The sequence below is a fragment of the Lingula anatina genome, chromosome 9 (assembly GCF_051362555.1).
Source record: "Lingula anatina isolate TDL-2025a chromosome 9, LinAna3.0, whole genome shotgun sequence".
NCBI classification, from domain to species: Eukaryota; Metazoa; Brachiopoda; class Lingulata; order Lingulida; family Lingulidae; genus Lingula; species Lingula anatina.
Genome location: NC_141775.1, coordinates 8,046,009 through 8,060,067, shown reverse-complemented (window position 1 = coordinate 8,060,067; position 14,059 = coordinate 8,046,009). Strand labels below are relative to the sequence as shown.

At 36.1% G+C, this 14,059-nt stretch overlaps 2 protein-coding genes across 16 annotated transcripts in view; one reads left to right on the top strand and one right to left on the bottom strand.

The window, feature by feature from the left end:
- The window catches only part of LOC106151030 (rap1 GTPase-activating protein 1), a 135,313-nt gene extending 128,452 nt beyond the window's left edge, over nucleotides 1-6,861 (top strand). For all 15 annotated transcript variants that reach the window (XM_086996209.1, XM_086996197.1, XM_086996195.1 and 12 more), the window contains 12 exons: nucleotides 107-207; nucleotides 424-553; nucleotides 837-992; nucleotides 1,509-1,580; nucleotides 1,752-1,838; nucleotides 2,166-2,414; nucleotides 2,657-2,742; nucleotides 2,896-3,012; nucleotides 3,261-3,384; nucleotides 3,831-3,930; nucleotides 4,184-4,266; nucleotides 4,852-6,861. In XM_086996209.1, the coding sequence (XP_086852335.1) occupies nucleotides 107-207; nucleotides 424-553; nucleotides 837-992; nucleotides 1,509-1,580; nucleotides 1,752-1,838; nucleotides 2,166-2,414; nucleotides 2,657-2,742; nucleotides 2,896-3,012; nucleotides 3,261-3,384; nucleotides 3,831-3,930; nucleotides 4,184-4,266; nucleotides 4,852-4,983 (1,437 nt within the window). In that variant the 3' untranslated portion in view covers nucleotides 4,984-6,861. The remainder of the gene's footprint in view (nucleotides 1-106; nucleotides 208-423; nucleotides 554-836; nucleotides 993-1,508; nucleotides 1,581-1,751; nucleotides 1,839-2,165; nucleotides 2,415-2,656; nucleotides 2,743-2,895; nucleotides 3,013-3,260; nucleotides 3,385-3,830; nucleotides 3,931-4,183; nucleotides 4,267-4,851) is intronic.
- Nucleotides 6,756-12,497, bottom strand: LOC106151032 (splicing factor 3B subunit 4). The gene is made up of 10 exons (XM_013524105.2): nucleotides 12,375-12,497; nucleotides 11,787-11,870; nucleotides 11,327-11,472; nucleotides 10,904-11,032; nucleotides 10,558-10,738; nucleotides 9,685-9,864; nucleotides 9,351-9,488; nucleotides 8,774-8,899; nucleotides 8,293-8,427; nucleotides 6,756-7,865 (listed from the first exon to the last, which is right to left on the bottom strand). The coding sequence occupies exons 1-10, from the start codon at nucleotides 12,406-12,408 to the stop codon at nucleotides 7,702-7,704; spliced, it is 1,317 nt and encodes a 438-aa protein (XP_013379559.1). The 5' UTR covers nucleotides 12,409-12,497; the 3' UTR covers nucleotides 6,756-7,701.
- Nucleotides 12,498-14,059: the final 1,562 nt, after the last annotated feature.

Sequence of the window (14,059 nt, the reverse complement as noted above, 5' to 3'; positions counted from 1 at the left end):
TGATCAGCTAGGCACGTTATCAACTTGAAGGTGAGATCATGACGTAGCAAGTGTATACACCTGTTTCCTTTTAGATTTAACAATATGTTACGTGTTAACTTTTCAGACAAAGGAAGAGGAAGTATTTGGAAACAGGACGCATAGTGCTGCTATGGAGGAGTTCCTGAACGTCATGGGACAGAGAATACAGCTAAAAGATTTCAAAGGGTAGGCACATTGTGCGTTGAAGGAAATTTTCGGCATTGATTGATACCTAATTTATGATACTGTCTTTTGTCACATTTAACACAATGGCATTGTTCTTGTGTAAGTCATACTAAATGCAGTATACAATATTTTCATGTCAAGTTATTGTCAAAACCTAAGTGTATACAATATAGGTACCAATAACATATGTATAAATATGTATGTATTTGATTTTAGTTTTCGTGGTGGTTTGGATACAAATCATGGTCAGACTGGAGAAGAATCTGTTTACACAAAATTCAGAGACAGAGAAATTATGTTCCATGTGTCAACATTGTTACCCTACACTGATATGGATCCACAGCAGGTATGAAAAATTGGTGCACAAAGTCAACTGCTTCTGTTAGCTATGCAATTGTCGTTGTTATCCTGATACTTAAGTTCATTGTCACATCTAAACCAATGTCACTGTTATCTTATGATTTATATATATTTACTTACACCTGTTTCACTTCTGTACCATGCAGCTAGAGACTGTTGAACAGAAAACCACAAATCCATCAGTCACCTAAAATCAGCTGTGCGAGGCTGACACAAATACGACCCAGTGCCACATCTATTCAGCATGTTCTCTTTTTTCCACATTTCAGTTGCAGAGGAAGAGGCACATAGGCAACGACATAGTGTCCATAGTGTTTCAAGATGAGAACACGCCTTTTGTGCCTGATATGATAGCTTCCCACTTCCTGCACACCTTCATAGTTGTACAGCCAATCAATGCCAATACTGAAAATGTAGCTTACAAGGTAAGTTTTATCTGCAGGTATCATGGTTACATTATATTAAAATGATTCATATGTCTGTGAGGAAGTTTCAGTTTGTACTGAAAAAAAAAAATGTATATGCCCCCGTTAAAAAAGTGTGCATTTTCTTAAGTAAAGTGAGGGAGAGGATGGCAAAATGTTGAATAATTATTGAGACATCTGTATGCCAGTAAATCAGGTGACTGGTCCATTCAGGTCATTACCTAGAGAGAGGTTGATATTGCAACGTTGGTCAGTTGCTAATGTGAGGTTTCAATATCAGAGTTACACATATTTCTCATTGTGTTCTACTTTTAGAAACACTCACTCAAAGGCAGATTTTTAAAACAAGTCTGTAAAACATGCATTAGATTAAGTAAAAGGGGATGGACCAGACAAAGAAAAAGTAAATGTTCCTGATATATATTTAATTGTAAGGTTTAGTGCATGTATTCTAATATTGCAGACTATATATCTGATATCACATTGTTTTGACTTGCATTTGATTGTTGCTTCCAGGTGTCTGTAACAGCAAGAGATGATGTCCCATTTTTTGGACCAACGCTACCTTCACCTGCTGTGATTGTAAAGGTATGCATCTCTCTCTCTCTCTCTCTCTCTCTCTTTCTATCATATGCCTTCAAAATATCACAAGTTCCTTAATCTGATATTCATAATCAATTATGAGGTTATGAAGTTATTTCCATTAATGTCAGAAATAATTTCCACATTTATTTATTGTTGTTATTTGAATAATTTCAGGGACCAGAATTCAGAGAATTTCTGCTGACCAAACTGATAAATGCAGAAAATTCATGTTATAAGGCCCAGACTTTTGCCAAACTGAATGTAAGTTTGAATCTAAAAGCCAAGTTTGCCAGTATATTTGTTTGAAAGATTTCACATAAGTAAAGACTTGAAAGAAATAACAGTACTCATTATAGGAAGAGATGTTGACTTTTATTAGTGATGAGTGTATGAACAGATTAATTCTTTTTGTCTTCAAAAGAATTATATTTTCAAATAGGTTATAATTAATCTCTTTATGAGTTATGTTTTCTATGTATGTAAAAATTAATCCTAAACTTATTTGCAAATAGTTTATTATTGTACATTCATATTGATAACGATTAATCTTAAAACGAATTTTTAAAAAATGTAACATTCAACTTTCAGGATCGAACTCGGGCAGCCTTGCTAGAAACGCTGTATCAAGACTTGCTGAGAAAGAACACGTCACTGTTATCGTACCCAATCAATGGAAAGACAGAAAGCAGCCGATTGGTGGAAACATTTAAAAAACTGACTGGGCGAGTGCGTACGCAGACGATAGATACTAGTTCCTTGCAAGCGTCAAGAAAATCAGTACTTGCCCCACCCTCTCCTCTAGCAACAGTGGGAGAGACAAACAAGTCCCCATCTGCAGTAAGTCCTGTTTTATTTTTATAATGTTATTTTGTTTACTTTCTACATTTTATCTGTCAATCTGTTTGACACTGTTTACATTGTTCAAGTCAAATAAACTGTAACAGGACAAACATCATGTTAGCCTATTAATGTACAAAAGATACTAGTAAGCTTAATCATATGCTTTTTTCTCTAAATTCAGTTTCCAAGATATCAAAATTCTCAAATGAAATATTTTAACCAATTATTATTCTATCTAGGGCAAGAAAGCAATGAAGAGTTTGGCACGTCGCTTCTCTAGTGCAGCCTTTGACAGGAAAGAAAAAGATAGCAGTTCAGATAAAAGGTAAGCATTCTCCTCGATATCTGACATAGATACAAGGCAGAATTCAGATACTGAATTTCTTTACTTGAGCAAAATAAGGCTCAGCACTGTACAAAAATTATGAAAATGTGAAAAGGAAAAAAAGTATTCACCTTTTGAAATATTTGTTTGTAGCAGCTGCCAATGTCGTTTATCAGACAGTCCAAGTGCAAGCAGTATCAATCAGTCGTTTAAGACCTGCAGTCCCCCCTCCAGCCCAGCCTCTAGTCAAGGAAGTAGTGGAAAATCAAGGTGAGTTACATTTGTTCAGATTTTTTATAAACAGTTACAATCAGTCAATTTGGACCTGTAGTCCCCTTTCCTCATAGCTTCTCTAACAGAGCTGATAGTGAGCCCTTTTTTTAAATAAAGTTTATTTAAGAAGGGGGCAAGTCATATAGCATTATATCATCTTCTTATGAGAACTAAAGAATAAATTATGAGTTGGTATAATTAGTTAAAACGAATTTGATTAATAAAATAATTTCCTTGTGTTACAGACAAAGTCAAAGCAAAATGCAGATATCTCCCTCCAACTCTACCAGTAGTTTCAACAGCATTATAGATGAAGGAATTGTGGAACAGCAGTTTATTCATGATCATGATGACTCTGACACAGGACTGGTAAGGGAAAACAGATAACAATAAAAGATTATTTATAACTCAGTGAGTGAGAAAAGTGGTTGGGTGAGTGAGTGAGTGGTTGGGGTGGGTGGGTAGGTGGGCAGATGGGTGTTTAATGAAGGTGGGGTGGGTGGGGGAGTAAATGGGTTTGTGGGGTGTCTGGTTGTGGGTTGTCTGGGTGGATATAAGTAGAAGGTAGTAGATGGAAAGCAAGTAAACTACAGAATGAGCAAGTAGGTGGGGGGGGAAGCGAAGTAAAATGTGTTTTGTAGGTAGATGAGCAGATAAGGACGTGGGTGTGTGAATGGGTTTGTGGGTGGTTGCTTTCCTTGAACTGCTCAGTGCCAATTAGTCTAAGTGCTTCCCAGCAAAGTAAATTAAACATTGTAAATGATATTGTGACTATGAGACAGGTGGTTTTACTATTTTTATATTTGTCATTTTAGGAGAGCATGTCGTCTGCTGAGACCCCAAATTGTAAAAGAATATCCTTTTCACACAGCTTCAGTGAGGACCACTCAAGTTTAGCATATATGACAGATGAAGGTAGGTGTACCATTTGTAAGTTTTGAGAATGATTTGTAAAAGAATTGATTTTGAAAAGAAGTATTAAATTGGATAAAAATACTTTGATGCAAGTTTATCATTTCATCTGAATCTATTCTAAGTGAAATCACCTTAGCTGAAGAATGAATTTCAATTCTATGGCACATCATTTAGTTTCATGTTTTAACTGAAAAAGCATTTTTGTAGCATTTTTCAATTAATTGTAAAAGTTTGTCCTTTTATTTGTTTACAGATATATTAAAGCAGATAGAAGTTCTGAAAGTGGACATTGGCAAACTGAAGCATGAGAAATCGGACCTACTAAAGCAAAATGCGGTAAGAATTAAAACATTATTTTCTTTAAGTAACACCCTATTTCCATAGATTTTTAGATCGATCTATCCCTGTGGGGAGTCTCACTAGATTACTGTCAGCTTGGCCGGCTTAAGCGTCTGTCCCGCCTACTAAAAGCTGTAAGGGGGTAATTAACTGTGGTGCCCGCTCGGCTGACTGCAATTTAGCGTGAACCCCCAGGGATTTAGGTCGATCTAAAACTTAATCTTTAGATCGATCTAAATCTCTGGGAAAGCACCCTAAGATCAAAAGACTATTTCTGCAGAAAGCTGTAGAATATTTTTAAACTGTGGATAAACTGTGAAATAATGAAGTGCTGAATTGTGGGCATTTTCTGAAAAGACTTTTGTCAATGTACAATACATGTAATTACTTTTAACAGTTACTAGGTGATTATTGGTGATTTGAATATGTAACATTATTTCCCGGAAGTTTTAGTTCCTCTGAAAATGAAGTGGCAATTACCTCCTGTGACATTTGATTTGAAGGGAACTTGATAATTTTAGAGTATTAACAAGAATGCATTGATTATTTGTGTAACGTACATTGTCATTTTTCAACTTTCAGACAAATCAGAAAGAAATCAAAAAATTAAAAGAGAAAGAAATCCGTCTTTCAACAGAGTTGCAAACAGCGCACAAAGAGATCCACAGGTTACGGACAGTTATGGCGGACATTAGTCCCGAGGCAACTGTGTGATCACATGACCATAAGCCAAAGCTGTGTTGTCTAGCTGGTAATGAATATATTTTCCTAGGCAGATTCATCTTAACAAACAGTTTTCACCACAAGTGAAAGCAGTTGACCTTGGACAATATTGAAGCTATTTGTTGTAGGGGGCTAACAAACAGTTTTCTTTCACTGAAAACTTTAAAAGGAGAGCAACAAAGTTTCTTTGAATCACAGACACATCTTGTTCAAGTTTGACACCAGAGGTGACAATGAACATGTGAAAATGGACTTTCAATCATTCAGATAGGAAAACAGGAGACAATGTTTGAATAATGAACTTCTCAGACATACCTGTGGGGTTTTCTCTTTGAATTAAAGCAAAGGAATAGACATTCTTTGAGGACATCCTTTGCAAAATTAAGAGAAACATCTGAAATGCCAGTTCTAAGTGGTGACCAAGCAAAGTAATCTTGAAGAAGTATGGACACCTCTGTTCCAAATGAAGAAGACAATCTCATCTGGCAGACTTTACATAAGAATGCTGCTCAAGTATTTTAATTATAATAATAATGATTAAATAATGATTGATATAATTGATAAATGAGTCATATTGTCCACTGAAAATGGGTTTTGCACTAGTCCAAGCCAATTCACAAAGCAAAAGTGGCTGTGAGAAGTGAAAAAATTGTGATTAATAATGGTTCTGGGTTGGTGAAAATATGAGCTAATGATAGTGTATGGGACAAGCTTATAATCACAATCCTCTCATCTTTCTGTTGTTGCATTTTTAAAAGTAATTATGTTTTAAACACAAATTGTAATATTCAGGTGCACATTGGTTGTAGTATCTGTGTTTGCTGAATATGGATTTATGTGGCAAAGTAAATATCCTTTGTGAAGCAAATTGTTTTACTGCATTTTAAGAGCATAAATAATTTTAAATAATTGCATCCTCTTTATAGGTTGAACCTGATTAGTTTTAAAGATAAAAAAATGCAACAATAAAATAGAGGTTTTTAAACACTCCTTTTAAAATTCAGTTTAACTGAGTTGTCACAGATGACCCTTGGACTATGCTGGACTTGTAACCAAATGGCATTTACAAAAGTAAAACTGCTTAATCACTGCACAATAGACAGTTGGTTATGTCATTACCATAAATTGTATGCTGTGCATTAATACTAAGTAACGCTATTTAAATGTCACTGCGTCAGAGTGGCAACTTTTTAAAAATATTTAAATCAGCGGGTGACACAAAGAGTAATGCACAGTCACTTTCTCGTGGTGTTATCTTAAAGCTGGTGGATATCTGTCAAACTTCAAGATTTTTGCTGCCATATTTTGTGTTCTTTTTCATTAATTCCATATTTATTAAAACTGTACATTATGTATTGTAAATATCTATCTTCCAGAAAATTTATTTTTCTGTCTGTAATATTGTTGTTATTATACCCTGTACAGCTCACTTATGATTTGTAAAGATGCTGGGAAGGGGGGGGGGGCACTACATGGGAGAGTAATATAAAAAGGAAAATATTCTTCAAAATATTTTGAAGAACTAATTTCACACAGAATTGTTAATTCTGGTACAACAATTGTGAAAGCAGCATTATGAAAGTCAGCATTTCAAAATACATGAAACAAAATTTTACATGACTTGCATGTAGGCTTATAAAAGTTCAAAAGCCAGGAAGATGAATTCTTCACTTATATTAAATTAAATCTTTTGCACATTATGGCTTTTTTTTATTCCAATGTAAAATAAACAGAGCAAATGTGAATAATTGATCAAAAGCCTGTCCTGCTCCATCCCAAAATATTATTGTCCATCCCATAATGCTATTGTCTATCTTGTTACAATCAAACAGTCTGTATGAGGTATTGTAATAAAGATTCTGAAAATCATGCACTGGTGTTTGTTTTTCAATACTAGGTTTTCAGCAAATTTTACTCATTAATGAAAGAAAGAACCTCAGCTTTCAAGGTCAGTACGCAAGGTTTACTATTGAGAAGCACTGTAGCCTCCATTTCATGATGACAATGACAACAGAAGAAATCAAATTGAAATACAATTGTCATATCTCATTTTGAAAAGGGCACATTTTTGAAGTTCTTAAAAGAACAGTAAAAAGTAGCAGCCCCATCCTGCAGTAAGGATAAACATGTAATATTTTAATATAATTACAGTCTATGTGACAAATAATCACACAATTTTTTGAAATAACAATAGTTTTTATCTTTCTGTTCATTCCCATACAATACACTTGGTCCCTGAACCGAGTCTTGTCACACAAGAGAAAAGTAACATCACTTGGGCTTCACACCTCCAAACAATTTCCTCTTTCAAGTGTACAGTTCTGAAACTTAATATGCCTATCTCTAAACATATAAATATCTTTAGTGAGACTGAAAAGTCTGAAAGTGGCTTCCAGAAAACCTTGTACAAATTAGACTGTTTTAACTTAAATTGTAATAACTTTAGACAAATCCATAGATGAATTTCCATCAGAATAAGTATTTGTTTCTCTCCATCAGTTCACAGTTCCACTACGTCTCTGCCTTAAAAAGCAAACTGTCACATTCTCAAATGTAGACGGAGTAAATATCAGCTGCCTTTTAGAAAAAAGTATCTCTTTTGTATCTACACAGAGACCTGTTTGTCCCAGTTAAGCCACTGTATCATAACCCAGTTTCTCTCAAAACTGAGGGATTCAAAGGCCTCTGTCACTTCACATATCAACCTGATCACCAACTGGTGCTGTTGTTGCTGCTGCTGCTGTTGTTGTTCGGTTGTCTTGGAGGAGCTGGTGGCGGTGGTGGGGGAGGGGGTCGCATTCCTGGGGGTCCTCTTGGGGGTGGGGGTCTCATGCCCCTGGGGGGCGGCATCCCACGAGGTGGGGGTCCGCGCACTGGAAGAAAAAATTGGAAGTTTTGATCAAAAATCGTGGCAGCAATAAATATCCCATTGTGTAATTGTCCAGCCCATAACCCTATACTATTGCGTATCTCGATATTCAAACAGTCTGGCTGTATGAAGTATTTTTGGAGGGACTGGGACTGTCAGATTAAGTATGTTATAGGTGTGTGAACAGTTCATATGAAGATATTATGTGTGAAGTCCATGTAGCAGAAGTATATTCATACAAATTATTTACACAAATTACCCTTAGTAAACATTACAGAGAGAGAAAGATTTATCACAAACACAGAGAGAGAGAGAGAGAGAGAGAGAGAGAGAAAGAAAGAGAGAGAGAGAGGGGGGGAGTGGCTTTAGCACAAGCAGAAAAAAGTGGTTTCAGTGCAAACAGTGAAAGAGAGAATAACAAATGTACTCACTAAATGGTGGAGGTGGTCCTCTGGGGGGTGGTCCTCTCCATCCAGGGGGAGGTCTCATCCCGGGAGGGGGTGGCATGCCGGGGGGACCCATAGGTCCCATGTTCCACCCCTGGTTCCAACCTGGAGGCGGTGGACCTGAAAATAGTCAGACTCATTAATATGCTCCATGCCACAAATATACTATTTAAACCTGCAATTACAATTGATAAATACATTTATTTTATTTATTAATTGTTTATCTTTTTATTTTCCTAAAATGTGCAATGAAAAACATGACTGTGATTTTCATTTCATTCAGTCATTAATTTCAGAGAACAATCTATCAACATATATACCTTTCAAATTTACACACACACACACACACACACACACACACACACACACACACACACACACACACACTTACACACACACACACACACACACAAACACACACACTTATTCATTTATTGGCCTGTCTTTTAGTTTGATGTCTACTCACCAGGTGGCCTAGGAGGCGGTGGGGGCTGGTTGTTATTGGAGGCCCCACCTGCTGAACTTGTTGGAGCTCCAGACGTTGGGGGTGGGGGTTGTCTTGGAGGTGGCGGAAAAGGTGGTGGCATTCCACCTAGTTTAAAAGAAGAAAATGTCAATTCTACAGTAGATATTTATTTTTACATCTCAACATATGCTATGTCCTATTAATTAGGTCAAATATTCTTAACTTTAAATGCTATCAGTTTGCAAATATTTATCTTTTACTTCTCATCCAAAAAAGGAAAAATGAACACTGCACAAACAATATAGATATGCTATTATATTTTGACACTGGCAATAAGAGTGAGGAAAAAGTCTTCTATCAATGGGACTTATTCAGTCAGTTTTGAAGTGCACTTAAAACCAACCTTTTAATTGTTCAGTAAAGATATTCACATTGCACAAAATATATTAATATTCCAACATACTATGATAGTTACTGTACTGTGGACAGTTTTGTATCATAGTTACAACCATGGCTTATACGCAAAATTTATACAGTACATATCAACAACAAGAACAGGTATAATAAATATTCTCACCTGGGGGTGGCACTCCCATCGGAGGGTGTGGGTATCCGCCCATTCCTCCAGGGGGTGGCACAGGGGGTGGTGGCATAGGCATCCCCCCTGGTGGTGGGGGAAATGGTGGGGGCGGGGCACCTGTCATTGATGGGTGCACTGAAACAAAAATAAAAAACTTATCATTTTACAGAAAAAATTAAAATGAGCCTTTGCAGATTGTATTTTTTAAACACCCCAACAACCAGAAACTAGTAACATTGACATTCTTCTCTTCTGATATGGATTTCACTAAGCAGTAGCAACCAAAGTTCTAGAAAATGTCTGGATAAAGATATGGATCATTGACACTTACTTCCCATAGGAGGTGGAGGAACACCAGAGGGAGGTCCCACACTGGATGGAGGAGGGGGTGGAGGCGCCATTGATGGAATAGCCGGGGCTGCAGGTGCAGCAGGGGGTGGCGGCGCATCAGCAAACAGCTGGTGAGGTCTGTCTGCCTGCGCTAGGGGGTTCTGGGCTGCCAGAAGGCGCTCTGTAAAGAGAATTTGAAATAAAATTTAAATATCAGTATACAATTATGTTATATTTGTAACAATTTGAGGGAAAATGCCTGAATAGTGACCAAGGATCCAATCCAGGACACTCACTTCATGCAAGAGCTCTACCACTATTGACCCTGGGTCTACACCGGCCAGTCATTACATACTGTTATATTTTTTCACTGGATATAATTTGGACAAAAAATGCTATCCCTCAAATTTTACACAGAATCATTAAGTACATACTGTTCATAAACAACAATTTATTCTTTGAAAAATGATTTAGTTTCTAAAACCCAGGTTTTGCAAGCCAACTTCACTTCAGATTGCTTGAAATAGTTGATAGTTTGATACTTGGTGCCAGTGACAAGAGTTCTTCAACTTATGTATAGACTGAGCTTTGGTGCATCCCATAATGTTATTGTCCATCCCATAATGCTAATGCATTTATGTTTTGGTGACAGCTCTGACAGACCCCTTTCCAAGTTTGGCCGTATTTTTTTCATTAATATTTATTCATAAATTTTTATAAGTAGTATTAACTTTGGTCTACCTATTAATGAATAAAAATAAACTTTGCAAATGGAGGGAAAATAAGATCACTGTAAAAAAGTCCATTTCTCAAATGCTCTGTATTTGTCACAGCTCGCGTTATTCTAAAAATAATGGCCCAGGAGATAAGTTACCTGCTGCAGATCCATGTCTCTCTCCCTTGGAATCTTTCTTGAAGGCGTACGATATCGTGATTGCTCTGTTACACAAGTATTGGCCATTCATTGCTTCTATCGCTGCATCAGAGGCGTCAAAATTAGCAAAGTTGATGAAAGCATAGCCTTTTGAGTTCCCCGTATCTGGATCTCTCATAATCTGAATAACAAAAGTAAATTTTACAAACTACAATATAATAATGTCTTCCTATTTATTAAATGATACATTAATTTTCTCATTTTTTCTTCATTCAACATAATTTTCAAAATGACTTTCTTTATTCTTTCCTTTATTTTATTGCATTACATGAGAAATTCCACTCACTTTGGGAGTCTGAAGAATCACTCCAAATGCACTAAATGTGTCATACAACAGTTTTTCATCGACCTCAGGGTCCAGATTGCCTATGAAGATGTTGGCACCCACGTCCAAATTCTTCTGGTGTGCTGAGGCCTGGGAAAAGAAAGTCATGATATTAAAGTTTTCATCTCATTCATGCAAACTTTGTCTTTGAAATAATTCAATATGTAATAGTCTTGAATAATATTCAATAATAATAATTATAATCAGGTTGCTAGAATAAGAGTTTCTAGTTTCTTAAACAGGAATTCACCCAGGCTGTATATTAAACTAACTATCTGCTTCACACCATTCCATATACCGATCAAAATGAGAACACAAGTAAAAGCTTACAACAGAAAAGTAAATTTGCTAGTCCATGAACGATTACATGCAAAAAACTATTACCTTATTCACTCTTATTGGTTTCCCATATAATTTGATCATATTCATAATTTTAATGGCATAATCTGCATCCTCTTCTCCCAAGAACTCAATGAAACCATATCCCTGGTGTGTTTGTGTCACGCGGTCCTTAGGCATATGGACATTCACTGGAATAACACAAAAAAGTAACAAATATTTATAAATAGTGTGTCAGTGTGTGTGTAAGTGCACGTGTGCGTGCTTTGATTCCCATAAGTTTATAGTGTGTTTATGTCACATAGTCCTTGGACATGTGGACATTCACTGAAATAACACAAAAAAATAACAAATATATGTAAACAGTGTGTGTGTGTGAGTGTGAGTATGCATGCGTGTACACACTGCGATTCTCATGTGTATCTTGTGCATTTGTGTTGCGTCTTTGACACTCACTGGAATAGCGCAATTGAAGGGACAATCTTTTTTTTCTGTCACTACCTACCCACAGGACCAGCTTGTAGGAATAATTCCCATAGGATTGCTTCTGACACCTTGTCATCAAGTCCACCAACATATACTGTGGCATCTGTAATCAAAGCAAGGTATGGGCAAATTAATGAAAGTAATAAAGAACAGATCTAGCATTTCTTTTATCGGACATGTAATAATAAGTACAAATACTACTAACTCGGGATTATTATTATTAATACTATTATTATTATAATTATACTTACACATTTAACGTCAGTTGTTTAATTTAAGTTAAAGTTAAAAGGGTAAATGTACACAAAAAATCTAAAAATGATAAGGATATATCCTCATCATGTGCCTGTATTTTAGACCAAGTAATGGATAAATATTCGAAAATGAGTCTACAAAATTTATGAAAATTTTAACAAAAAGTATAACAAGGAAAATCCCATGGTATTGTAAATAATGCAACCGGCAAAGACAACTGAGTCTGTAGCAGAGTGCACAATAATGGTCTTAATGAAGCACTTAATCTATTTGCTGTTGTTTCTCTGATGCTATACAAAGCAAGTGTACACAACTCCTCTCTCTAACTGAACAGATATGTCGAAAAACTTACCTTGATTACGTTCGGCGATCGGACCCGCCGCCATGTTGGTTATCCACGCTTACATTGATATCGAGGCCAGCCACCAGGAAGCCAAGACAATACGCATTCTATGTTCGAGAGAGAGAGAGAGAGAGAGAGAGAGAGAGAGAGAGATCACCTCCACTTAATTGCTCGTGTGGTTTTTCGTCAACTAATATATTCTTGTCACTTAAGTTATCAGATATCTTTTTAAAAAACAAAATAGAAAGAAAGATGGCAAAAATTAGCACCTTATTATTGAAAAAAATAACGTTTTAACTTACGACGCGAAAAGTCAGAGCAGTCACAAAGCAGTGTAATAGCACAGTTAGATTGTATTATGCAAAGATCAAGTCAAGAAACCTACGCTATTTTGAAATATAATGTCATCCGTAACGAGAATATATCTATACTACATCAGGTTAAATCCTAAATCCTAATGCCAAAACCACTGTAGTTTAATGACCGATTAGGTCATCAGTGATTCAAACATTTGAATTTAGATTCAAATTTTTGGCAGCCTTCGGTGTATTCGAGATGGGTCATATGCTTTTGACTTCGTCCTGAAGATCGAACATATCGGGGAACAGAGGCCCTATGTAAGCATTATTTTCAAACATTTGAAGCCTTCAGTCAGTTTAGTCTGTAGTCCCAGCATGGCCTTTTTTCTCACTGCTTTTATTTTTCGTTTCATATAAAGAACTATTTAAGATTTGAACTCACAAAAAGAGCAACCTGGAAAAATATTAAATTAAGTTAATCAAACAAACAGGAGATGTCATACCCTTTCCGTTCACCGGAAAGTTCGATAAATCAGTTCAACGCTTCCTATATTTTGCATCGATAAAAGAATATTTGGTGCGATGGAAGTGTCACAAAATACCAATTGTGTCCAGTGCAGAGTAAGTATAGTAGGCCCTACAGGTGTGTGTACTGATACCCTACAACGAATATTTCAACTCTTTTGACTTTGTCACTTCGACAGTAACAACTATCAAAATATAGCATTCAATTACCCATAATAGATGTCATTGTCCATTACAACAAAATGCAAGGCACCTGCCAAAGCCTTTAATTCGTTTTTGAACCGTTTGTTTGTTTTGGGCGATAAATCGAAGCGCGTTCTTTTCTTTCTGATTTGACTAATATTGACACTGGCCAAAAGCTTTTCCGCGCGAATCTTATTAATTCGATGATATTTGTTTATTCGAGAGGTGTTTAATCCCCGTATATCGATATTATTATCCTCAGGTAAGAGAGCGTAATGCATGTACCATTGCCTTCGGGGAGAGGAAAGGAAAAATTAATTTTCATCGCTTTTCTGTTTAAGATAGGTTTACATTTGATAATTTAGGAGGCAAATGTGTTGCATCAAAATAGCTTGGTGACTGAGAACTATTTTAATTTATGAATTGAATATGCCACGATTAAACATTTTAATTTGGTACTTTAATTCGAGGTAACCCGTGGTACCACAAAAGAGAAGTTTATAAAACTGGCGTAGATAAAGCGTTTTGTAAAAATGAAAAAAGTGATGTTGACAATGGACGCTCAGCAAAATCAACATCAATTTTCACTAAATATATCTCGCCATTTATTTATTCCGGGTCTTAAATGTAAATGCTTCTTTATAGAACAATTTCTGGCAGACTTGAAAACCATAAGACAGAATGACA